At 45.7% G+C, this 26,740-nt stretch overlaps 1 protein-coding gene across 6 annotated transcripts in view; it reads left to right on the top strand.

The window, feature by feature from the left end:
• Positions 1-9: 9 nt before the first annotated feature.
• Positions 10-26,740, top strand: part of RNF216 (ring finger protein 216) — an 81,210-nt gene continuing 54,479 nt past the window's right edge. For 2 of the 6 annotated variants that reach the window (XM_010570323.1, XM_010570329.1), the window contains exons 1-7: positions 10-181; positions 16,338-16,466; positions 17,637-17,770; positions 18,859-19,716; positions 21,555-21,631; positions 25,339-25,441; positions 26,356-26,520. In XM_010570323.1, the coding sequence (XP_010568625.1) occupies positions 16,400-16,466; positions 17,637-17,770; positions 18,859-19,716; positions 21,555-21,631; positions 25,339-25,441; positions 26,356-26,520 (1,404 nt within the window). In that variant the 5' untranslated portion in view covers positions 10-181; positions 16,338-16,399. The other 4 variants (XM_010570326.1, XM_010570328.1, XM_010570327.1 and 1 more) reach the window with 4 other exon arrangements.

The raw sequence follows: 26,740 nt of genomic DNA, 5'->3' as shown, positions 1-26,740 counted from the left end.
CCCCCCCGCCTCTATGGTAGGTTTGCCGAGACGGGACCGCTCGGGCCGCCCGTCTCTCCCTCGCCGCTCTCCGCTCCCCGCCGCTCCTCTCTATGGTGCGGGGCGGTGCGGTCACGTGGGGCGGGCAGGCCGGAAGGAGCGGGGCAGCGGCGGCTAAATGAAGCGGGGCCGGAGGGGCCCGGTGAGTCCCGGTCGTGGTCGCCCGTTCCTGCTTTCCCTTCCTTCCTCCCCGTGGTCTCGGTGCGGTCTCCGCGTCCCGGGTGGGGTGGAGGGGAGAACGGCGGTAGCCAGGCGGCGAGGGAGGAGCTCGCTCCGGGCACCGGGGTTCACGCCGGGGCCCCCCGCTTCGTCCCCTGGGCCTCACCGGCCTCCGCGGTGGGGTGGGTAGGCCGCTGCCCCCCCCCCGGTTGGGGTCCTGCCCGGTGTGTTCCCCTCACTCAGGGCCTGGTCCTTCCCCCCCCCCAGTTCCCCTCAGGGCCGGGGTCGTCGTGTCCCCCCGTGTCCCCCCTCCCCGGGGTCAGTGGCCCTGGGGTCCTGCTGAAGTCCCATGTGTGTCCCCCCGCCCCACAAGGAGGTGAAGAAGGTGAGGGACACCCAGGTACCATTGCCCGGCGCTGCTCTCCGTGGGCTCTTTTCAGCGGCTCGTTTCAGGTACCCTGGGCTGTGTGTGTTTGTACCGGGGAAGAAAAATAGCGTCGGCTCCCGGAGCTGGTGGGGAAAGGCGGATGTAAGCTTGTTCTTCTCCTTTGACCCTCGTCTTGTTGTGGAAACACTTGGTGCCGTTGGGACATCTTGACATTTCAGGCATCTGCTGTGGGAGCTGCTGCAGAAAAGAAACCCAAAACACAGCTGTCCTTGGAGTTGAGAGATCTGTGTAAGAGATCCTCCTCCTCCTCCTCTTCCCCTCTCTCTCTATCGATTTGAGTGCTAGCTCAGCTTGGTGGGAGAGAGCAAACGCTGGAAGTGCTAACGTACACGGTGTTTATATAACGGAGGTGTCCTATGGGTGTTTCTGCCTCTGGAGCTGCACTCGTTCCCCCAAACGGCTGGAGGAAGGTTGGGATTTCACCAAAGTATTCCAAAACTGAAGAGCTGTAGCTAACTCCAGCGTGCGTGCGAAGAGAGGAGCACGAGTTCACCCAGGCAGCGCTCCCGCACGCTGGTTTGGGATGGGTGAAATGTAGGTCGGCTTAAAAAGTCGCCGTCGTCTCGCAGATCCGCTGGCTTTGCAGCCACGCTCGCTGGAACCCCTGTGCGGCCATTGGGCGGGTAGTGGCCTCTTGCGCCTGCGAGTCTGGCCCAGGAGGTTTTTCTTTTCATCTCACCTTCGCTTTATGACCCGAAGCATTGTCTTTGAATACCTTATCTTAGAGTCTTATGGAAAAATACCAGAAACATAGCTTTCGTATGAATAAGTTTAGGTGTCGATGTTTCTATTTAGCTTCCTTACTGCGTGTCAAGCAAGATTCAGTTTCTCATGTGAAGTGTTACGGTTCGGTCACTGGTTTGAGACCTCTGATGCTTTAAAAAAGAAAAGCTAATGTTGCTGCTGTGCGCTTTTATTTCCATTATTGAGGCGTAATGTTGAGGGTCTATAACTTGGCTGTCTGTGCGTCTTTCACAGCGTCTCTTCTTGTGTTTCTTTTCCAGCTTACTGACCGCTACGCAGAACAGCGGACTCTTCTTGCTGTATTTTGGGCAGCAATCCTAAAAGCAATAGCCAGTTGCTGTGATGGCTGAAAGGCATGGGCAGCCTTAGTGCTAAGACCTATGAGCAGTCCCCTGTGTCTCTATTCTGTCTCTGTGGTGGTTGGTTCCTTTTTCTTTCGTTTTCTGGTATCTTGATCAACCTGCTTTGGAGCTGTTGCAGGTTTCCAGCGGTAGCAATGGAGGAGAAGGCAGGTGTCCCCCATCAGGTGGATAGACTGGACTTTGCATGCTCAATTATAAAGTGTCCTCCTCCAGCTTCAAGAGAGGATGGCATGTGAGCTTTTCCTCCAGCGACCTGTTTGGAAGGTGAGGGGGGCATGTTTTGAGACCCATCATTCTGCAGACCCAAATCTTGAGCAGGTTCTGGTACGTCCCTGTACAGGTACTGGGCTGCAGGAGCATGCAGCACAAACCATATGGTGGAACCCATTTTCTTTAGGACTAGTAGAGTTGCAGGGACAGCGTTTAATTACAGAACTGTGGGATTTACAGCTTTAATCTGAGCTTTTCATTTCTAGGACGAATACTGTGCAAAAATTCCACTGCCTTACATCAGGCCTTTTGATACTGTAAACATCTTAATAGATTTCATGTGCTGGGTGTCTGCATGGTGTGACTAGATGTTAATAAACAATCATCTTGACAGGAGTTTGTGCCTGGAATACCAAGACTTGGGAAAGGACTCAGACCCACTTCCTGAAGATCTGTAGAGACATTCAGCCCATCTGGTAGTGCTGCATTTTGGTAATGGGCCTTCCGTCTCTTTTTCTTTCCTTCCTAGGATGCTTTCCTGTCAGCCTGGCTGCAGGCATCCTTCTCGGGCAACTGCATAAGTCAGGGCACGAATAACAGTTCCTGGAACAGCGGTTGGGGCAGACTTTACTGATGATAAGGTACATTCTGGTTTCCAGCAGGGTGCTGGCAGCCTGTTCCTGGGCTTGTGTTTCAGAAGCTGCCTCGGAAGTCCAGATTCCTGGGTAGTCCATGCTTTGTCTGCCTGAGAATGCAGTGGGCGTTACTGCCGCCAGCAAGCTACGATTGCTGGCAGCGTGGCTTGTGCTTTGAAATGGGACACAAATCGCTAAAAAGTCCTGTGGCAAAAATAGGTGGAGCGAGCATGCAACTCCGGTGACTTTGGCACAGCTGGAGAGAGGCAGGAAGCATATCTCGGGGGCCAGGAGCTGTTTAGCAAGCCTGAGTCGCCCAAACCCAAGTACAAGAGACGTGGAGCCCTTTGGGTGTTTTTTAGTGCATGCTGGAAGAAGCTCCCATTCATTAATTTGGAATGGGTGTCTTATTTTTATTTATTTCTTTTTAAAGTCATTGTGAGTGGTTTACTGTGTCATAGCGCCAGCAGCTCGGTGCAGCAATGGGCGTCAGGGCTTGCCACCGGCTGCATTCTTTTCGGGACAGTCAGAACTGCGCCACTAATTCCTCTCATCAGAAGCTTGGGGGTTTTTTTGCACGTGGATTCAGTCTGGAGATATTTTAAGTCTCCATTTAAATTATTGAATTCAGACATCTTTTTAACTACTTAAAGGAGAGGCGCTAACAGTCTCAGAAGTCTGTGCGTGCACTAAAATAAGTGTTGTGTATTGCCTGCCTTGGTCAATGGGTGGGCTTTTCAAGCTGCTACATGTAATATCAATTACTCGCAGTAGGATCTAACCCTGGTGGGGTGAGTGCCTTTTTTTAATACAGTGAGCAGTGGAAGGTGCGAGACATGCAGCTGACTTGGGACACTAGCTATCTTCCAGTAGCAGCCCAGGAGATAAGGTTATCGGTGTACTGACGTGGTAGTTCCTGTGTTTGAAACTGAGCTAAATAACATGCTGATCAGCATTATTCTGAGAAGAAGTAGAGTAGTTTTGTTTTAAGCAGGTTACTGGGACAGAGAAATGTGGGAAATTGGGGGGGGGGTAGGCAGGGAGAGCAGGAAAAAGAGAAAAAGGCCACTTAGCAGTGTCCTGGTGGCTTGGATAAAGTTATCTTTGCCAAAGCACCGAGATGCGAGATAAGAAGGAATGCGTTGCTGAGCTGGGATAATCTCGCTCTCAGCAGCCTTCATGTCGCTTTTATAGAATTTCAGGCTTATTTTGGAATATCTCAGGAGTGATGTTTTCCCTCTGGGTCAGTGCTTAAGAGCTTGCGGTGGTTTTAAATGCATAACGGTCCTTGAGAAAGCTTAATTCCTGAGGACTAGAAATCATATTCCTGCTGAATGACACCTTTCTCCTAATTACCAGTGCTGCTGTGGTTCCTTCCCTGCGTTCGTGAGGGGAACTGTCAGTGCCTGATTAAGTGGAAAAAGCACTGGGCTTTGGGGAAAGATTTCATCACAGGGCAGCTGCTACCCCAAGTCACGATGCCATCTCATAGTGTTTCTGACCCAGGTCGGGGGAATTTAAATTAAGCATGGCTTCCTTGCTGGCTTTGGGGGAGCCCAGCTCCTTTGCTGATGCCGATGGTGCCTGTCTGTTCACAGGGTGACTTTTGGAGGCTGTCATCATTGCTCATAACGAGAAGCGAAGTTGATGAGCTGAAATAAATCTGGGAGCGTATGTAGGTGTCAGGGTGACCTGAAGTGTTTTCAGTTGGCTTCTCAGGACAAGTCCTGTATTGCTCACACTTGGTCTGTTTATCTCTGTAAGAAGGCCAAGCTACTGTTTGCATTATTTAGATAAACATTTGGACAAGATCTGTAGAGGCATCATGTGATATTACTCTGTAGTATAAGGCGATCAGGATTTGTACTAGCTAGAATCTTTGTTTGGGGAATACAAGGATGGAAAACGGCCTCAAGTAATATATTTTGTCTAAATCACTTCTCACAGAAGGCTCCTGTACAATGCTTTGTCTACACTGATGTGCTCTTACCAAGCTGTGGGCACTGTTATTGCTGTTTCTCAATAAGAGAAAGGAAGACAGAGGTTGGCTTTTTCAGCCTTTGCAAAACCAGAGTTAGGAACAGATTCGTGCTTCTACTTCCAAATACCATCCTGAAGACATGATGCATTTTTATATTTGATGGAACGGGGGAGGGAAACCTCTCTTGCAGATCATTTTTGCTTGAAGGTACCTGAAGGCCGGTAGCAGAAGGGGCGCTTACCCAAATACCGGTGGCAAGTACAAATGTTGTTGGCCAGACGTGTTACAGTGGGATAGCAGAGTGGAACAGGCAGCGATGTTGACAGCTGCCTGCAGCAGAGCGGCGATGCTGCCTAGAAGACTTTCCTCCTCTCCCTGCTCTCGCTGTAGTGCACTGTAATGCAATTTGAGGAAGATGACAGCAGCAGCATAATGGGGAGGCAGGAAAAGAAGCTTTTTTTCCCTTGCAGGAAACCAGCAGCGTGGGGTGTTTCATACCTCCCCTGCTGCTAGGATTTCCAGCTACAGATGAAGAAGACTGGCAAGACCCATTAGCAGCAACTTGGCTAGCACAAATAGTTCATGTCCTCTCTATATTGTTAAACCGGAATCCTATTGTAGTGGAGCAGGCTTCATTGTGTATAAACTGGGAGGTGCCCTTGGATCAGCCATGACTAGCACAGACCAGCTTGCAACGGCTGGAATGCACCCCTGACTTGAGCACAGTGTCTGAAGAGTGCTCCTCAGCTTAATGTTTTTGTTTGTTTAGCAGTTTGTGGCTGCTTTTACTGACCCTACATCCCAGATGGTTAAATAATCTGTTTGATGTTGTACTGCTGCAACACCCAGGAAAAGAATTTATATTCTGCAATGTGAAGGCTTAAATAGTGTTGGACACTTGACTGTGATGACTAAGGGGTAGGCACGCAAATTTGCAGCTTGGAAACAGTCGTGTCCTTAGCAAATGGTCTGATTGCAGCCTGTGTAACCTCCTAGCTGTGGCCTGTAGTGGTTTTTGTAGTCTTGCATATGCAAAATGTTTGTTTGCCTTGCGGTGAAATTGTTAGGTACCCTGCAGTCTCTTAAATCTGCATGACTGTGGACCTGGAGAATTAATGTGCAGTGCTTCTTTCCTTGCTTTTTAGCTGGCCAACTGGTAACTCATTCATTTGTGAACTTCAATAGGCTCAGAAAAGAATAATGCTGGATGTGGCGCATCTCTAAATCTGGCCGTGATCCGATTTCACCGGTTTCAGTTCTGATGTAGTAGTACGCTTACCTCAAATACAACCTTTTTTCTTTTCTGCTATTTTAACGTATTCTGCTTAAACCCTGCAATGGCCACGGCCACGTGGCGTGGATGAAGTCAGACTGGACAACTGTCATGATCCTGGAAGGCTGCCCTCAGTTTCTGCTGCTTGAGAGCCTGCTTGCTGGGCTGGAATTGGTTGGCCACAAGGCTAACGCGTGGCTGCAAACAAAACTAAACCCAGTTTTACAAAAGCAGTTGCTGGCTGGCTTGAAAAAATCTTGTAACAACTGGTCATCTGCAGTGCTTGAGCAGTAAGGACATAGTTACTGTTCTTCAGATGGGTTGGTGGCAATCCTTCTGTGCAGCAGTTGTTGGGTGCGTGTGCTGGTTTTGGCTGGGATGGAGTTAATTTTCTTCATAGCAGCTAGTATGGGGCGATGTTTTGGATTTGTGCTGAAAACAGCATTGATAATGCAGAGATGCTCTAGTTATCGCTGAGCCGTGCTCACAGAGTCAAGGCCTTTTCTGCTCCTCACGCCGCCCCACCAGCGAGGAGGCTGGGGGGGGGCACAAGAATTTGGGAGGGCACACAGCCGGGACAGCTGACCCCAACCGACCAAAGGGATATTCCAGACCATATGACGTCATGCCCAGTATATGAAGCTGGGGGAAGAAGAAGGAAGGGGGGATGTTTGGAGTGATGGCGTTTGTCTTCCCAAGTCACCGTTACGTCTGATGGAGCCCTGCTTTCCCAGAGGTGGCTGAATCCCTGCCTGCCGATGGGGAGTGGTGAATGAATTCCTCGCTTTGCTTTGCTTACGCGCGCGGCTGTTGCTTTACCTGTTAAACTGTCTTAATCTCAACCCGTGAGTTTTCTTGCTTTTACTCCTCCGATTCTCTCCCCCATCCCGCTGCGGGGGAGAGCGAGTGAGCGGCTGCGTGGTGCTTAGTTGCCGGCTGGGGTTAAACCACCACAGTGCAATAGGCAGCTTTTTTTACTCTTTCCAGCAGGAATCGGTGCAGAGCGTGGACTTGCTGCTCAGGTCCCGTGCGTACCTTACAAGGTTTCTATCGGTATTTTACTTTCAGTACTTAAGGCATTTTAAGACTTGTTTCACTGCAGAGTGAACCTGGCCTCTTGGCCCAGTATGGCTCTAAGCTGGCTCTTGTATGTATTGAAGCCCTTCAGTTGAGTGTGTAAAAGCATCTTTGAAAGGCAATTCCTGATCTTGGACTAGGAGCACGTATAGTTTGAGTGCTAGGTAGGTATCGGCTGTGGTTGCATAGTGTCAACTGTTGGGCTGCAGCTTAAGATCTTCCCCCTTCTTGCAGTTTATTTTAGCATCTGATTTCTGTTCTCCCAGTTATGCCGTGGTGGATGTGTGAGGAGAAAAAGTATCTATCTGAATCCTACAAAAAAGTTTTCCAGGGCGTTTCTTTTCAAAGCTGTAACAAATGCTGGTGGAGCTCAGTGTGAGAGGAGGTGACAGGCTGTGGTGCGGGAGTGTGACCGTCTTAAGCAGGTATTGCAGTGAAACCCTTCTTAACATGAAGCCACAGCTTCTGGCCACTGCTGGCCACTGACCTTTGAAATTACGGCAAGTGTGGATGCTTAACATGGCACAAAAAACAGGGTACGTCTGTAATAACCAGAATACGTGACCTGTGAAGTTGTTCTTTTTGGAAGTCCCTAATTCTGGGATGTTTGACACCTAACTTTTAAGTCGATGCTTCTGAAAGTACTGTGCAGATCGGCACAGAAACCTTCCTTTTTACTAAGGTGGGCTACAGCAACAGGTCAGGTTTTTTTTTTCCTTCTGTGCCACCTCAGGGTCAAGTCTTAGCTTTTTATGCTGTCAGCAGCTTTGTGAAATGAGGTGAAGTGTGCTTTGCAGACTGCAGCCATCCTTGAAAGCAAAGTTTCTTGTGCTAGGTTCAGGTCACGTTTAAAATAAAATTAAAAAAAAAAAATCCCCCTTCCTTTCCACATTTACTCCTGCTGGTGCATTATATTTTTTTCTGGAACATAACTTCCCAAGTACAGCTTAGATGTTTGTTTCTGGAGTTGCTCTGCTGGGCAGCAGCTTAACATCTAGGATGCCATAGCAACCTATCAGTCCTTTGTGATTTTAAGTCTTCTGGCTGTTACTGCAACTAAAACTGACTCTTTGTGCTTTCCAGCCCTCTTGACTTTGGTCTAGTTAGTCCCTCGCTGCTGCTTTTAATAGCAGTTTGCTGGTTGTGTGCAGCCTGTCTCTCTTCTTCTTGCTCCTAGTGCCCCCTGCAAACAGGGCTGCGAGCGGAGCAGGCTGCTGGTTGCTCATCTGTGTGAATGTCAGTGCCATAGCCTGTCCCAGGGTTACTCGAACGAGCAACCTTAAACTCCTTTATTTCTGTTGCCTCTCCAGTGAAAAATGGTGTTAAGACAGTAACCTGAAGGTTCCTGAAGATGTGCATCCAACTTGTTAAATAACTACTTAAAAGGTTGCACTTGGTTCTCTTTGTTCTGTTATACCTTTTAAAGGTGACATTCAGGATCCCTTAAAAAGGGAAAGAAAAAAGGAAAAAAACTACTAAGGATTTGGAGAGGAAATGCTGTGTCCTTTCCCCTGGAGAGCTGTATGAAGTACAAGTACCAGAGGAGCACTCTCATGTACATCCTGGGGCACACAGGGCATTTCTCTTGTTCTTTTCTGTGTGGCCACTGGGTTGATGGGGAAGAGAAGGCAGTTGCAATTAGTGTTATGTAGAGCTGTAAGAGGTATGTGCAGCACCTGGTAGTCCACGGAGTCCGCTCTTTCAGACACCAGTGGATTTAATAACGGTGCTGCTCAGAGAAACGAGCCTCTGCCCCATTCTCTTGGGATACACATGAATTCGGGGCAAGAAAACTGGAAGTAAAACTCGCTCTGGAAGCAGCAAAGCTGCAAAATACGTGGTTTCACGTGCTCTTCTGTTTGTCCCCACCCTTATACTACAAAATCAGAACAAAACCAGTTCTTTAAAATGATGGTTTGGGAGATAGGCTGTGAGCCCAAAGGGATTGGTTTTGCGTGTATGTGCTGCTGTAGCTGCTAGTGTCTGAATTGTTGCTTGAACATGAAATGCCAAGCTGGCACCTGTGTTTGTGATGTGGGAAGTAGGTTTTGGATTGATTATACCATATGATCTTGCACGTGCCAGAAATCTGAGGCAGGCAGAGTAGCACCCTTTACAGGAGCTAACTGTGGAGATGTCTCTTCCTCCCTCAAAGCCTTGAATTTTCACTTTGCTCTTAAAATGAGCTGCTCGAGGCAGTGCCATTAACTCTCTAACCAGACTTTGTAAATTTAACTTTTTTTTAAGGACTCAATTTGACAGGGGAGGCAAATGATGGATCCAAAGCTCCCCACCTCTTGTGCAGAGCATGTTTTTTTGCATACATCAAAATTAGCAGTCTCATGCTGGTCAGAGAGATGTAATGATATGGAGCCCTGTTATTTAGAAGAAGGACTAATGGGGGTTGTGGGAAGGCACTGAAATGTCCAGCGGTTGACCTTGATGCCAGTCATCAGGGAATAGCTTGAAGGCATCAGAAACTTTCAGCTGAGTTGAATTAGTAGTTGCCCATTTTTGGAAAACACATACATCTGTTTCAAAACAGTCTTACATTTTGTAGAAGAGCTCACAGAGCAGAGATTGGTTTTGCTAGGAAAACTGGTATCATTGTAGGTGGCCAGCTGTTAGATGAATAAGATAAAACTGGGCAGATTTCTTTCCTCTTGTACTTTGTGTTAATAGCTGGAATAAAAATGGAGATTGGGTATCTAAAAAAATTATGATTAAGTGATACTGTCACCTTAATGGAATGACAAACTGCAAGTGACATTGATTAGAAGTCCTGTGATGTACAGACAGTTGAGATGTTTCCTGTAAGTCCTAAGTTGACTTGCAAAATGGGCATAGTTAGGGATTTGAATCCATGTAATCCCTAAAAATCTGTGCTCTTAATTGCTCCTGACTAAGCAGTTTTCATTAGATTGGAGCAGTGGCACATAGATGTAGCTCGTACCCTGTTAATCCATAGCCTCTCTTTTCAAAATATCTTCTGATGTGTTCTTGGTAATGCTGTTGACTGAGGCTTGACTATAAAAATGCACAGCAGAGCTCTGAACAAGGCTACAACACACCGTACAGGATTTTAGTAAAGCTGGACAGCCCCGTGTTAGTGAGCTCGTAGTTTGCTTTTCGTCGATGGAGTGATCCATAAGCACTCTGCAGTTACCAAGAGAGCTCGCATCAGTGCTGTGCCTTGGTGGAATGGGCATCGCTTGCTTCGGTGCATGTTTCTTCACAGGGCAGCTTTTCTTCTTGGGTAAAAGAGGGTGAGGAATTGGGAACTTCTGTGAGATAACTAGAAGTTGTGATTGCTGCTGGAGAAACTTGAAGACCTTCTGTCCTTCTTGTCCATCTTAATAATGTTCTAGCCTGGAGCACTGCTTCTGAAGACAGTTATGATGCTGGTGTGGCTGCAGAAATAGTGGCCGCTCTTCTGAGGTATTTTCTGAACAATGTGTGTGTTGGCTGTCTTGTACATATGGGGCAGTAAACATTCAGTTTTGATTTATTTGCCACAAAATGCTTCTATTGTTAAGTGGTCTTATGTTTCGGTGTGACAAAATCAATTCTCTGGCTTTCAGCAGAACTGTGTTACCTGGCTCTTAATGGAGAAAAAATTGTTCATCAGTTTAAGTTCCTTGATTTTGCTTGGATCTGAGGAATCCTGTTGTCTTCTTACAGGGTGTACGTGTCTGTCTAAAATCATTTGGTAAACCAAGCCAGCTGCTAATGTCTTGTGAAACAGTTTTAAAACTTGGAAGCAATTCTGTTCTTAAATGATGTTCTGGTATGTTGTTCCTCTTCAGCACATGCTAGGGGTCCAAAAATCGGTGGCAGACCTGTATGGATGCAGTTGCCATAAGTCTACCCCTGTTCTGTGCTCCTAAGAGGAGCTTTTTGTGCGCTATCTGTAGCGGGTTGTGCCGTTTTCTTAGCAGCAGACGGAGCCGCTGCTGGAAACCAGGTTGTCTTGCCTGTGAGCCGCTGCCCACACATTCCTAACTTCAGGAGGCTGGGGTAAAGCTTTTGGGCTGGGGCCAATGCTTTTGTTTTGGCGTGGTTTTCCACTTTTTGCCTGAGCCGCAGGCAGGCCTCCGTGCAAACCTGCTCGGGAGAAGCCGTGCTGCGGGTCCGCATCTTAACCTCTGGCTTTATTCCTTCGCGAGGTGCGATGCGGTGGCAGTAGCTGCCTTGTGCATAGCAAATAGGACTTGTTTGCGCACAGCGGTTCTTGTCGGGCTTATGATCAGGGGATTTCTAATTTTCGGTTGGGATGATGCCGCTTAACATGATCAACCGCTGTTAAACTCTCCCTGCTTTTCCTAAGTGACTGTTACAAGGAGCAGCCCCCAGCAAATCGTGAACCCTTTGAAATGTTTCAGTAAAATGCTTGACAGTTAAGTTGGGGTGGTTTATTTCCCTTCTGTTGTGTGGGGTTTTTTTGTTGTTTTTTTTTTTTTTTAAGGGCTGAATTTTTAGCTTTTCATTTTGCTGGTTGTCACAAGCCATGCATTATTTAAGTAGCTTCTCTTTGTTTTAGCAGCTTGAAACGAGCCAGAAATTCACCTTGCTCGCAGGCTACCAGCAGACGCGTTTGCTGCCCGCAGGCAGAAAGTAGGAGTTGATGCTCTTCTGTCAATGTAGGTGAGCAACGGTGGTGTTGCTGGATGGGGGAAAGGCTAAAACACACAATGATTTGATGTTGCTGACATCTCTTTCAAGTTGCTCTTCCCCCCCTGCTCCCCGTTCAGTTGGGATTTCAATTCCTACCTCCCCTGCAGTGCTTTCTGTCTAGTCCTGTTGCCTTGAGCTAGAGCCAGAGAAGAGCACTTTGAATCTAGTCCCGTCTCGGGTATGTGGGAGTTCAAGATTTCAAGTGCTGTTAGTGGGGGGAAAAAATATGTTACACTGTGTCTCGGAGGGGGTCTCCCCTTGACTGTTGCTTTAAATTCCAGCACTGTGTAAAGATGCTCTTTGCAGCACAAATGAGAGATGGAAGGAGCGGATTTGAGTTCTGCTCCAATTACTGCAGTCCAGAAACGCCTGCATATACCGGGAGTTTAAATATATGTACAGTTCTGATGCTTGCTATTTTTAGGTTGGGCTAAAAATACGTGACGTGGTGTTTGCATGGATTTTGAATGGGTTTTGGAAATCCTTGTGTTAACATTCTGTGTCCACCTGAGACCTGCTTCACCTCTTAGCAGCTGTTCCATCAACTCATAGTAGTGGTTGGGACCCGTGGTTTTGTAGAATATATTTTTGCATGTATGAGAAGCTTTTTTGTAAAGTACCAGCGACTTCAACTGTCAGTCTGAGATCTAATCGGGTCAGAGAACAGTTACATGTAAGTTCCTGATCGTCTCTGATTTTTCCAGTAGCTGTTCTGTTAATGGGTTCTTCTCCTCTCGAGTTGCTGTAGGAAAAACCTTAACAGGGAGGATTTTATTGCCTGTGCAGTGAAACTTGGATGTGCAGAGTCATGAATACATGGGAGTAATGTGGAAAACAGAGGGGAGATTTGGTGGAACCGTGTCTTCAGCATGGCAGTCTTAACTGCACTGTCGATGGGTGGATTCAAGGTTGTGACAAGAGTTTTGTGTCACCCTAATACTGTATAGGGATTCAAGTCCAAGTCCAGTTTCTGTGCTGTAGTGCAGGCAGTAGTTTTTAAGAAAAAGGCGTGGGGGTGCTTGCCGAGTGTCTATCTGCCTGCTGCCAGGTCTTTTTCTTTTAAAACGGTTCTAGTATCCTGTCCTTGACTGTGTTGCAAAAAAGCTGATGGTAATGTTAGAGCTTGGTTATAGGTAGCCTTATTCTTTACCTATAAATAGGCACTGATATCACTGAGGTAGCGTGGGATAGCTTCTTTCCATCTGTCTTGCTTGCTTTTTTATTATGTTGTTTATGTAGGGCAAGACCCTAGAGTGGCTTTGATCTTGTTACTTCATGTTCTTGGCGGCCTAGTGCTATAAACATTAATAAACTTCTTTTTCATGCCACTAGATGGAACTGGCTCATGCTTATAGATATTTGTTTAAACTTGAGCTCTGTATTGAGTATTGACAAAATGAATTGCTAGCTCTTGGTGGGAGCTTGGCTTTTACCCTCAAAGCAGTGCTTTATTAAGCTGCTTGGGTTTTTATGCAGTCTGTTTTGAAATAGAAAAGTGGTACATTGCCAGTTCTTTCCAGGCTTGGCTTTTTTCTTTTTTTTTTTTTTTCCCTTGACTGTGTACTACAGTTAATGCTGTTTATTATCTTCCTGCTTTTAAACCACCATGAGTCTTTTGGTGATCTGTGTGCATGTTTCTCCTGTACAGGGGGTAGACAGTGTGTTATCCCAAATTTCATTTCAGATTATTTCCTGTACCTCTTTCTTGATGCTCAAGGTCGAAGTGTGTAAATTCCTCTCTATGGGAACCAGACTTGCCTACAGAGAATACAGTTTTAATGTCAGTCTTGTGGCTTATCCCTTGTTCTTGGATGTGAACAGCTGTGGTTTAGCAAGGATTGGACAAAGCACCATTTGAGCTGTTTGGGAGAAGATTTTTTGGTGACTGTGCCGAGCATTTGCAGTGTCGACCCACCCGTGCATACATGCGTTGCCCAACTCTGCTAATGCATTGCATGCCCCTGTACGGGAGAAATATCCAAGCCGCTTAGCTTTGCTCAGAGGAAATCCGAGCAGACACCTGTCTAGCCTCTGTCTGCACCGCTCAATGCTACGAGGGCTGATTTGTGGCTTTCACGAATGTCCTTGTTCCTCCCTGGCCAATCTCGGAGTGATCCTTTGCCGGTTTTGCCTGCCAAGAGGTTCCTTTGTTGAGTGTGACCCTGCGTGAAGGCAGCTGAGACAAGGCGGGTGTTAGCTGTGCAGGGGCTGTTGGTTGTTGCAAGGAGTGCTTTGAAGGACCAACCTGCTGGGAAGCAGAAGCGTTTGGCATGGGTACGTGAGCTGTAGAGGCCTGGGTACCGATCCTGGCTTTGCTGCTAGCCTGCTTGGTGGCCTTGGCCACGCTGGTCCTTTCCGTGCTTCCATTTCTCCATCTTTTAAATGGCAGGAAGCGTATTGATCTTGTTTTCTAAAGTACTGAGAAGGCTAAGAATTGAAAAATGCTATGCAGGACTAGGTGGTAGCTATTCACGAGTACCAGGGAAAATACAACTGTAATAGTGTGGGTGTGACCTTTTTAAAAGGACAGGGTCTTCACCAAGTATGCTTACAGTGAGTGACCCAGCTGCTGAGCTGCTGCTCCAGCACCTGTCTGCAATGATGAGAGCAGTGCTTTCATGCCATTCTGGCAAATAAAGGAAGATTTATTTCTCCTCGCTTATGAGGCAGAAGCTGAAGAACCTAGTGGAAATACTCCCCAAAAATCTTGCTTTTGAAGTGTTTTCAAAGCATCAGTAGGCCCATGATACTCTTGGAGCTGCTTACTGGAAATAGGGTGTGCTACTGAGGTTTCAGGGTACAAATATAGGGGTAGTTGCATATTTGTAGTAATGCTGGCTAGAAGAGGCCTCTGCAGTTCCCTAGCCTGATGTCCCACTCAAATTTGGACCATCACCAGTGCTGGGACCAGGTGAGGGTGGGTGTTTGTAGCCCAGCCTTGAAAACCTTTATGGTGGAGGTTCCCTCTGGATAGGGCTGCTTTAGGCACTGAGCCATGCTGCTGGCATCCTTTGTGTGTGTTAAGCAAGCGTCCTGCCCTGCAAACGGGAAAATGCTGCTGCCTTGCTTATTTATCCCACTGCCTACAGTGCAAGGCTGTGGACTCTGTGCAGGCTGTTCTGCAGGAGGAGGGTGCGTTCCTGCCCAAAACCGGCTGACTCGGTGCTGCCATGCAGTGTGTGCTTTCTGTGAAATGTGGCTTGGGTTTTGGCTTTTTTTAAGTGCTAAATTATACTTTTTAATTTTTATTATTTTAGCCCGTATTAGAATATTTTTAAGATGGTAATAACTAGTTCCTTGGGCATGGGCGGGGGGGGCATAAATATGAGTACATAGTATGCATCTGAACTGATTTCTTTATTTTGCTGTCCTATCCTAGCTGCAAATTCTGTTCCCTGTGGAGGAGGTTAAGTAGAAGTATTGAGGAGGAATTTATACTGCTCCTGTGTACTAGCAAACAGGATTTTATAGCAGACCCACCATTTTCTTCCAACTTATGCGTCAGTAAATATTTAATAATATAGATTCCTCTGTGCTCTAATAATGAGATGAATACTTCTCAATAAAAAGACCTCCTTTCTCATTCCAGTGATCAAATTGTGCTCAGAATTCCCGTATGTATTCAGCTGCTCTGTGATAGCAGGAATTGAGAGCTATAAGCTGATAGAGCATAAAATGGAAACCTACTGTTCAGGTTGCAGTGATTCCTCTGACCTCCTAATCCTGTTTGGGAGCCTCCAGCCGGCTCATTGTGCCTCTCTGACAACAGGTGGGGGTAGCAAATTTTAGTCCCAAAAGCTCAGTCCTGTGAAGGAACCTGATCCCTGTTGCGGTCTCTTTTCAGTTTGAGAGCAGGTGGCATATCCTGGAATTTGTACCAAACCCTCATTGAGGAGGGAATGTGTCGTAAATCATGAAAGTCTCTTCTTTAAAATAGCAGATGGTGGCAAGGAAGTGTGCTCTAAATGTGACTTGTTCCCATGCTGGTTCACAGTGCAGGCACAAAACACACGCTTATATACTGCCCTGCCAGGGGTGCAGCTTCCTTCGTCGTAGAAGTGAGCTCAAAGCATCTCTGGTCCCTCTGAAGTTGTGCCTTGGCTTGGCGGCACACAAGGGAATTCAGGGTGTGATGCTGGTGTCTCCATTTCAGCAGTGTGGCTCACTTGTGACATTAAGTGCGACAGGCGATGGTTGTAACGACATCAACTGGTACGCTTGAGGTGGAGGCTGATGTGGTGTTACCCTGTGGCAGCTCAGGCAAGTGGCTTTTGCTCCTCTCACCAGTAGATGGTGGCAGAAACATCACTGTGTGAGTTGATGCATCAGGTTTTTGACTTCTTGGAAACAGGAGAAGATCCACATATGTGGAAGGTTTGAGTCCTGGCCGGACAAAATTACATCTTGTTGTGTTTTCCTCCCCTGCCCCTGCCACCCTCTTTCTGTGATTGCATAGCTATAAGCATCTTTGTGTCTTCTCTAGAGAGGCTTCTCGGGCCTGATTGCGCTCTTCAGTCAGCTGTCTTAACTGTCGGAACAGAAGATAACAGAAACATAGAAACATGTCTGCTTTTAGGCACTGAGAAGGTGGTATGGAAAAATATCCTCATGGAGACACTGTGCTGGGAGAGCCAGGAGAACCCCCAAAATGATCTAGCAGCTTAGTCTTGGGAAAGCCTGATTAGGGTTCTGCTGACTTTGCCTAACTCTCTCCTGTTTTTATTTTGTCTTCTAGTTCCTCATGCGAGCCTGACTGCCATGCGTGGACATTGATGCTTTTGAGTACAGCTGTTTAAAATGGCAGAGAGAGGTGGAAATGAAGAAGTAATTAACTTGAACAGCTTCCGTAGTCACAGAGGGAAAGGTGAGTACTGACTGCTGCATATTTCCAAAACACTCTTTGTAGAACTTGGTTTACAAGCAGCAGAATTCATAGATACTACACTTGGAAGAGCGCTGTTAATGGGTACCTGATAGTGGTCTGTTTAGCATGTCATACACTGCTCTGTTACACTTACTTCACAGCCACCTACAGAAAATTCTTTCATTTTATGCAGACATGCAAAATATTTGGCTCTTCTGTTTCTCATGTTGTACTGCCTTAAGGCAGATTGCTGACTTCTTGAGAACACCATGTAGAGGTATTTCAGCAGATCTGAGGGGCTTATGGTGTTCCACGCTTCTGAGGGCCTCAGAGGAAAGAGGCTGGCTCTGCATTTATATCCTCATAGGGCTGTATGGATGTATGGCACCTGTTCCTCCAAGAGTGGAATTCAAAATGATGCTTTCTGTGTATGCCTGAAAGGTGATAAATGAATACTCATGAATACTTATGCTAAAGCATGAGCAAAAAAGTTGTGGCAAATTGTAGGGAAAGCATGGTTGTATGCTGTCTCTGCAGTGCAGAAACCCTGTTTCTGGCTTGAATGTCTCTCCTGCGTTCAGCAGCTGTGTTCAGTAGCATCTATATTCCACTCTTGACAAGCCGTGAGGGACACGGTTGTCATCTAATAGCAGGATGTCTTCTGCACCCACAGCTAGGGGTCCTATCTCGGTCTCGCATAAGGTACTCCTGCAAAGTCACACTTTTTCAGAAGAGGCCGAATTGCACAGGGAACCTTATCTCTCCGTTAATAAAAGAAAATGTTTCATCCCTGAGATAGTGAAAGTTCTGGACTTCCCTGCAAAAATTAGGAAGTACTCTGTACGTGGCCTTTCCAGAATAATTTTTGCAGCCACTTGACTCGTGCTGAAGTTTAGGATGGAAGAATATCTGCATAAGTGTCAGTGACTGTTTCATGCATGTCCTGTTGCAGTGAGCTACATTTTGTGCAGGTGTTTTGCTCAGAGGGCCAAGGGAGGTAGGAGTGGCTGTAACAGTAACTTGGAGAGGAACCAGTGACCTTTGAGCGCTTCTTCCCTGTTGCTGCAATGCAAATGCAAAGATTGCTTTTTCAGATGTTTCGGTGCTTGTGTCCTGTAATTTCAGTTATTTACCTTTAGCAAATAGCTAACTTTACTTACTTTACTACAGACTGGATAAACCGCAGGGACGAAGGTCTTATCATGATATCAGATTCCTCAGACGAAGAATTACCTTTGTTGCTGGAAATGCCAGCAGAGCAGCAGCGTGAGGAAGATGACGATGATGTAGTCATCTTGGCAGAGGTAATTTTTCATTCTTATGCTTGCCCTGCTTTATTCATGGCCTTTATAGCCAGCTCTTGTGCAAATATCTGATGCATTCCTTTGAGAGTCATGTCTGGTTACAGTAATTTACTTAGGATGTCTGAAATGCATGTTGAAATGATGGCATTTTGCTGACTTTAAGTGTTTAATCATATTTTGGGCACAGGAGGGGAGAACAAGGCTGTTAAACTGCATTGTAGTTAAAGTTCTACTTAAAGGCTGTAGCTTCCATAAAGTTATCTATAGAAATCCAGAACGGTGGAGTGCTTTGTAAGAGGACTTGATATTCCTTAGAAGGCAGTTTTTCAAAACATGCGTTGTTTGACCTTGTATGCTTTATATTCCTCTATGTTATTTGGATTCTTGTTGGGCTGTGGCAGGCACTTAAATTTTTGCGGTTTCACAAAGCCAGCCCACCTGATAAATCTCTTTCCACTGGCACCGGCAGTCACATTGAGGAGGGCCAAAGTCTTTAGCCTGCCCTGATTATTTTAAATGTCTTATTTCATATCTAAGCTATATTAAGAATATATTCCACTTTTCTGTTAAAGTAACCAGAGGCATTGAGAAAATGGGTTGTGAAGCTGACCTTTCTGTTTCTTAGTTGAAAACAGTAGCAGAGAATATTCAGACTCTGTTGGCATACAGCAGTCTGTCTGCCAGAGGCAAGGACAAGGCCAGAGATTAATGTTTTGAGCTTTGGTTCCTGCCTGTTTAAATAAACTGGTGAGAATGCAAATATGCCATCAGTTAGTTCCTCCTTCCCAGACTGTTTTACTGGGAGGGAAGTGGGGACTGAGGTGAGCTCAGGAAACTATTCCAGTCTGAAAGTCCTGTGCATCCCCAAATTGTGCCAAATGTTCTCTTACTACCTGGGGACAGACTGAGGATGGAGTTTGGTGAAACAAAGATAGGTGGGTTGCAGTTTTATGCCTTATTAAGCACCTTGCTAAACAGACCTTTCATCTGCTTCCCATCAGAAATTTGATTAGATGCAAAAGATCATCTGGAGCAAGGATTCTGACATGCAGACAAGAACTACTTACTCTTGTCTGTCTTCTTTTTAGACCCCAAAGCATCAGCAGCTTCTGCGTCCCAATGTCATCAGACCTGCTGCTCAATGGCAGGGTGCAAACACTGTGGGAGAAGGAGGATCTAAAAGTGCTGTCGAGCCCTTGAGGAGCACATATCTGCAAGATGAGATCTCAACTCCGCTGTGCCAGGGAGACCAGAATAATCACATGGTGGAAAGCAGTGCTGGACCGAGCAGGGATGAGAATATGAACTTTGCCTTGCAGCAGCCCGGACCATCTGAGCTTAATGGCCCCAGGTTTGAACTTAGAAGTAACGAGGAGCCTGGCCCAAGTTTGCTTCCAGCAATAAAGACGAGTCCACAGCCTGCTGTTAACAGAGAAATCATTAGTCTGGAGAATGCGGACCTTCCACCACAACAGGAAGAAAAGGTAGAAGCCCAGGGATGGCAAGGACAGGACTTGGAGCCAGAGCAAAACCTCGGAGGAACAGCTGTTGCACCTACCGCAGACCAGGAGATCCACAAAAACAGCCAGCTGGATCACCCATACTTCCAGACGTTGGAAGATGAGCCACATGCTGTGGTAAATGGTTGTGCTCCTCAGCAAGGGCAGCCTGAAGCAGACCCAGGATCTTTGAGGGCATATGGAGAGGAGGCTCCTGGGCCAGCCTTCCCCCGACCTGAACCACAGCAGGATGGGATTCCAGGTCCTGCTTCACCCCAGCCAGCGCATCCACCAGAAGAAACGGGTCAGCTGGCAGCTATAGACAATGAACAGCCAGGTCCAGCATTCCCTGCACAGGGCTCTCACGAAGTTGGCTCTGGTAATGTGCCAGAACAAGGAGCTGCTGGGCAGGACCAAGACCCCACTGCACTGCTCATCAGAGAGACAGTAAGTATTCCCAGGGCTTGTTTGCCTTCTGTGTGCTTGTTATTTTCAGACAGGTTTTTCAAGGTGTGTAGTGTTTCACATGCTGAAAGCACAGCCCTATTGACTTCAGCTGCAAATCCTCCTTGTTTTGGCTGAGACTCAGCTATGCGCCAGTGAGGAGCATGCAGTGAACTGTCTTGGGAAAGTTTGGTTTGAAAGACTAACCCCAGCACTATGGCAGAAGCAGTGAGACGATGCGAATCTTGAAGGCGCTGTTTGGCTTGGGATGGGCTCTCAGCCAGAGAGGTTTAGCAGAACTGATTGCAGGGTCTCAGGGGCACAGTGAGGTGAAATAACATGGGTCTGTTCCCTTAAAGGCTACTGCCCTCTCAGTTCTGCTAGTTTGTTTTTGTCTGGCTGGTTCCTAACCCAACTCTGTAGAGCTGGTTTAGGAATGGATGTAGAGCTAAATGAGCAAAACTGAGACAGTAAACATTGGCAGAGGGGTAGAGGGTGGGGTAGAGAAGCCTTAGAGACATGGCTGCTAGCCTTGGCTGCTTTCAGCTGGCTCTTCTAAAGTAGTTTGGTCCATGGCCATGTTAAAGCCACCATGGTGGTCAGGGGTAATGGTTGCCCTTGCAGTGTGGATTTCCAAGCAGTAGCACTGAGGGTTTACTGGATAAGCAGCATGAAGACTTGTGTATGTTAACTCCATGCGCTCCTTTCTGACTCTGTGTGTGAAGCTTAGCATGAGGGGCACTAGCTACAAGAGCCAAACCACCAAGGATGGTACTCCTTAACCTTTGGTATGTTCAGCAGCTTCGGTAACATGGTGTATATTTAATAATATTTAAAAAAAAAAAAGTGGTCTAATGTTTTTATGTAGTGGTCCAATTTTTCTAATGTCTAATGTTTTCCATTCCAATGCACACTCCTCCCTTTGGTAGGAGGAAGGGTCTCTCTTGATGCCTTACGGAATGCTTTTTTGCAAACAAGCGTATTTTACTGTATCTGTATCTTACACCACCACCCCCATCCTCTCCAAGTCTTCCCTCCCCATCCCATATCTGATTCTATTTGTGAAAACTGGGATTGAGGAAAATATTCTTTAAGTAGCAGTCCAACAAAATTCAGTTCTTTCCAAGTAAGACCTTGTTGATCAGTGACTTGCTTTTGAGATGGATAAGTAGAAACTCTTGCATTTTCAGGGTTGCTTGACAACCCTGACCAGTCCAGTCTTGCAAAGCAAAATATCATCTGGTGGAATTGATTGCAGTACCTGTACAGCAACCCAACAAGAGAGAGCAGCAAGGGGTGCTCTTTGCTATGTGGCTAATGCTGGGAGAGCTTTCACAGAAGTGCCAGTAAAGGTTTGTTGTCTGTTCTGATCTCGTTGCTAGTGTGTCTGGGTGCTTTGGGTGGGTATGTGTATTTTTTGTTTTTTTTTTTTCTTTTGCTTTGGAATGTTGTATTTCAGCACATGATCTGGAACTCCTTAGTCTTCTGTCTGAAGGTAAATATTAGCTTTTCTTGTGTTGTAGATCATACCTATGTGCCTTGCCTCTTTCCATCCAGCCTGAATCACTCGTTAGGCCAGCTGCTTATGGCCATTCACATCAGTACCCATACTCTTTTTGTGAAAAAGAGCTGTTAGCAATCATCCTGTGGAGCAAAAGAAAGCCAGCAGCTTGCAGTATCCAGGCTGGATGGATATAAATGGTCTCTTGAAATCCATTTTGGCCCTTGTCTCAGGAGCGTGCTAGATAATTACCTATAAATCTCTGTCTTTGGTGCCATTGCTAGGTTGTGCTACGCAGCTCCTCTAATACCTATGTAACCTTTAGCTTTTCCTACTGTAGGAAGCAAGATTCCCAGATGTGAAGAAGGAATATATTGAAGAGCTAATCAGTATCAAGAACTGCTATGACTTAAATGTGTAAGTACAGATCTAAGAGCTAGGGTGTATCATACAACAGTCTGGCTGCAGTCACGCTTCCATTTCCCTACCCACTAATGATGCTGTTCTAGAGCATATCCAGGCTGGGAGTCAGCACTGCGTCGATAGTGCCAAAGAGCAGAGTATTATTTTTTTTTTCTTCTGATAGAGCTTTTCTTAAATCCTCTCTAATTCTGGTGTTGTGCTGTAACTTCTCTGCTTTTAAGATAATTTGTTCATTTAAAGATATTACATATCATTTCCTCTTAACTGTTACTAGGGTTCTTAAAAAGGGTGAGTGTCAGGATTAAGGTGTTGAGATGAATTCTATAAAATATAGTACGAAGGTGGGTTGGTGAGTTTTGAGTTGGAGGAAAGAGTTTCCTACCTCTTCATTTCACTGGCTTTTTCCAGGTAAAGCTGACCTGATCTGGACTCCCTTATTTAGTGTCATGATGTTGGCTTTTATGCCCTTTACTTAATCAAGCAGTAGTGGTACTGTTTGAGTTCTCTCACATCGCTTGTTGCAGATAGAATAGAGCAAACACATTTAGGGGCTGGTAGGATTGTTTCTAGATATCTGTCAAGGGACTGATTTTGGTCAAACTGAGCAGAAACATGAGCCAAGAAGGGAAGTAAAAGGAGTGGAAAATCAGCCTGAGGACTGTTGATTTCCCAATTGTGTTAGCAGCTCAAGAATACCTTGGTGTTTATCGTGCTTGATATCTCTGGGAGTCATGTTAGAATCAAAAGTTTAAAAAAAGTCATTAACCTTATCGATAAGTTGCATCATGTCCTTGCCCTTTTGGGTGAAGCTTGCACAGCTGAAGAGTGAAGGATTGCGTGTGTTGGCACCAGCAACACAGAGGGGAAAGTGGTTTGAAGTAAATCACTTGTGACTTGTCTGATACTAGGTGGCCCCTCTCTCTTTCTCCCTCTCTGCAGCTGTCACTGCTATCTCAAACATGTTGAAACTAGTTATTATGTGATACAAGAATGAAGAATAGGTGTTGGTTGCCAGAGTATTCGCTCTATCTTGTATGAATCCAATGCCCTTTCCAGTTAACTAGGGCACTAATTAAGCAGCATTCAAATGCGTGAGGCTTAGAATTAGTTATTGGACCATAAATAAGTTAACTGGCAAGGAACTAAGGATGATCCCATCCGTTGGGCATAGATTTCCTCTTCTGCTGCCTTTGCCTGTGTTATGAAGTCATGTCTCCAAAGTAGGGCTTCTTGGTTAGAAAGTCATCAGGCTGTAACTTCTTTCTTGTCTTTCGAAAGTGCTGTCCCTGCAGTGGTGACGTGGTCAGCATGAGAGCAGCTTTCAGGTGCCCGCACTGCATACTTTGTGCACCTCGGCGTGGATGGTTGTGTTGGGAGTGTAGAAGACCAGTAGGGCCATTCCTTGGGGCAATTGGGCTGTTGAAGTTGGGCATCTGGCTGCAGGACCCTCTTGCAGATTGTGTGAAAAAACTCGTCATTGTGTCCTGCGGGGATTTAGTGAAGCCTGATAGAATTAAATCTCAGTATCGGCTTCTATCAGTCTTAATGTGTTCCTTCCCTTTTTGCTCCCGAAATCTCTTCTCTCCTATTGTGTGCCACAGACCCAGTGAGATGAAAAGGTGCTTACAGGCTTCCCTGTAGGCCATCTACAGTGTCTGCTCAGCGGTGCGTTACCCACTTACTGGATGATAAAGATTTCTTCTCCATATTTTTATTCCTTTAACCAAACTATCTTTTGAGTTGTCACTGCATCTTTTGTATGAGAACAAACGGGTCAAAGCACTGGTCAGCCTCGCTGGCAGGGTCTCTTTGATCTCCATGGTATGTCAAGCTGAATCAGGCTTGAAATATAATAAATAAGGGTGGCTGGGTTTGGGCAGGGATGAGGCTTTTAACTGGCTCTGTGTCCTGTGGTGCAGATATTAATGAACAGTGCTGCAAGTGTGCGTGCATTGCGCGCTGGGACCCACTTAACTAATTGTCAGACACTGAAGGTTAACATCTCTGAAAATCCTGAGCATTGAAATGGCAACATGCAGAAAAGTTCAAATGTATTCTGACTGTGCCCCAGCTGAAACCCTTGCGTTTGAGCTGCAGTGATTTGAGCTCCTTGAAGTTTCTGTTTTGTTGGATTAAAACAGTTATCTTTTACAAAGGGATGGGGGTAGGGCTGGAAGCTATTAAATGCTCAGTGCCAAGATATTTTGTTGTTTTTCTGAAATGATTGCCTTAAAACTTTCAACTGTCCTGAAAGATAAGATGTGGGAGCTCCTCTTAGCAGGGTATCATCTATTCAGCTTTTGTGTGCAGAAGCATTCACACTCAGTCAAAAGCTTCTGGCTCAATATGTCAATACCTGATTAAACAAAAAGAAATGCCTCTGCTTTGAATGTGAAAGCAGGGCTAAAGTAATCATGCCTTGATAGTGGGTTAATGCTTCAAGCCAGTTCAGATTTCTTAATTAGGGACTGATTTCTGACATCAGGAATGTAAATTAGCTGCAATTATGTCTTTGCTGCAACCTAGCACCTTCTTGTTCAAAAAGTTTTACAAATGTTAATTGCTTGTCCTAGCTCCTTTCAGAAGGATATTACTCTACAGCTGGGGAAACTGAGGAACAGCTTATATTACTTGATCCAGCTAGCACAGCTGGTTAGTAGTGGTTGAGAATAAACTGTGAAAGTCTGATTCAGACAGCCTACAACAAGCTTCCCTTTTGAAAGGGCTTCTGAAGTACTTGTGGATCTCCAGCAACTGGGTATTCTGAAACTACTTGCTAGAGTCTTTTCTAAGCTGAAATACTCAGTTAAACTAAATCTACCTGACAGTTATGATTGTTTGTGATGGGATCTCAGGTATGCTGCATTTACAGGCTAGTATGCAATTTTTTCTGCAATTATTTAGTGATTATTTTCTAAATGCTGTTCTCACTAGACCAATTTCTAGTGGAAGCTGGACAATGCTGGTGTGATTTCAAGCTTTATTACAATGAAACCTCTATTCAGAGTACATATTGTATGTAAACACAGTTTAAACAAGTTGCTGTGTCTGCTCTAACATGAAAGTAGATCGAGACTGGAGGCTTTAATTCAAATTTGAATCTGTAATCTTTTGTTGAGGAATACATCAACCTTTCACGGGTTTTGTAGGGGTTTGTATGCTTCTTTTTCCATAGACGCATTTGTGTTAGCCGCAGGAGATGACAGCTAGATTTCAATTACTGCTGCTAATGCTGTGACTGTTCTTTCCTGTATGGTCTTCATAATGTTAATTCCAGAGTAGCAGAAAGTTAGTATACCTTAACTCTTAGTTGTGTAGCATTTGACATGTGCTCAAAGGAGGTGCCACTTCACATGGTTTTACTTGTGGATGTGAGTGGGGAGGTAAGCCTGATTGTTCACCTCTGGCATGGAGAGATGTAGGTTGGTTAGTAGCTCACCCATACAAGCTTCATGTATGTAAATGCAATTGTTGGAAAGGCAAATCTATTTGCTTTTCCTTCTGCAGTCATGCAGCTGATCATTATTTACTTAATTCTCATTTACTTGCAGTTTGCTCTAGTCTAGGACTTCCCTTGCTTCTTACAGGGCAGTCTGTGACTTGCCTGCCTAGCCTCATAATTATAGGATACTAAAAAATTGGACAAGCAAGGAATGAACCTGAGCTCCCAAACCCTGAAGTAACTATATTTATCTTTTCAGACTTTGTAACTTTCTTCTGGAAAATCCAGATTACCCAAAGAAGGAAGGCAGAGTGGTTTTAAATCCCAGCAGCAGCCTGCTCGCCAGCCAAGATGAGACAAAGGCAAGTGAGAGAGTATCCTCGCCTACAGCATGCCTCTCATCCAGTCTGTTCAACCTGAGTGGACCTTAGGATGTCTGGTTCTGTTAGTGCGTATTTGTAGAGTGCTTGGTTGAGCCATACTTTCATAGGAGGCCTCTGGGTGCGTTTAAGAGGCTGTTAAATAGCAATAGTTAATTGCTTGCAAGATGATTTCCAAGACTTTCCTGTTTTGCTGTTGCATAGCTGAACCGTGTCTTCTCTTTTGCATTCAGCGAGACCCTCTGCCCTACCTGCCTGTCAGCTATCCTGTCTGAAGTGTTCATTTTGATAACTGATATGAGAATTCCATAGTCGGTCTGTCACATGAAGTAGACTTGGCCCTCAGGTCTCTCTTGTGTGGCCTTTAGATATTGCCTTTCAGCATCCAAACTGGAAATCTCCCTGCAGCTGCTTGAATTTTTTTTTTTTTTTTTAAAGACCCATTGACAAAAAATTCTCTCTGAGCTGCTTTGAGTATATTGAAATAGCTGTGTGTGGCGTGAGAGAGAGAAATGTTGAATACCTCTTTCTACTCTTGGAAGCGTCTCTCAACCTCGAACCAATAAAGTTGTTCACTCTTTATAGTAACCTAAATGTATCCTCTCCTTGCTGTCCCGTGCAGCCATGCACAATGGCTTTAAACTACGTGGCTAGGAGCAGAGCTGCAGTGTGGTGCAGCTCAGGGCAGGTTACCCGCCCAAGTGCATAGACCAGTAGGCTTCACACCCCCGCTGTGCTCTAAGCTGATGCTTAGACAGGTGCTCAGAACTGGGTGCCGTGTAACCTGAATTTTGGGTGGTCTTGCAGAAGGTCCTGATCACTGAAGGAGTGGTTTGGGGTGTTCACAAGTGTGTATTTATAGCAGCCTTTTTATATCTTTTGCATTTTCTCCTTAGGTGCCTAAAGTGGACTACTTCGACTTTTCCAAACTTGCCCCACTTGATCAGCGGTGCTTTATTCAGGCAGCTGACCTCCTTATGGCAGACTTCAAAATGCTGAGCAGCCAAGACATTAAGTGGGCACTACATGAACTCAAGGGACACTATGCAATCACGCGAAAGGTTCTCCAGTTCAAGTCTGTTTTCTTTCTTAGGGTTATCTCCTGTGTCCGCAGAGAGCAGCGTGATGTCTTTTGCTTTACTATACCATCTGCTAGTGTGTGGTTATGGGCTTTTTTAATAATCTTCCTTTCCTTTTAAGAAGTATTAATCCATTTAGTAGACTTGCAAAATTTATTGGCCAGACAGCATGCTGCAGGAAGTTTTTACTTTTCTCTAATAG

The sequence above is a fragment of the Haliaeetus leucocephalus genome, unplaced genomic scaffold (assembly GCF_000737465.1).
Source record: "Haliaeetus leucocephalus isolate CR32 unplaced genomic scaffold, Haliaeetus_leucocephalus-4.0 Scaffold295, whole genome shotgun sequence".
Classification (NCBI taxonomy): Eukaryota; Metazoa; Chordata; class Aves; order Accipitriformes; family Accipitridae; genus Haliaeetus; species Haliaeetus leucocephalus.
The sequence above is the reverse complement of the archived record's forward strand: the minus strand, read 5'-3'. Positions and strand labels throughout refer to the sequence as shown.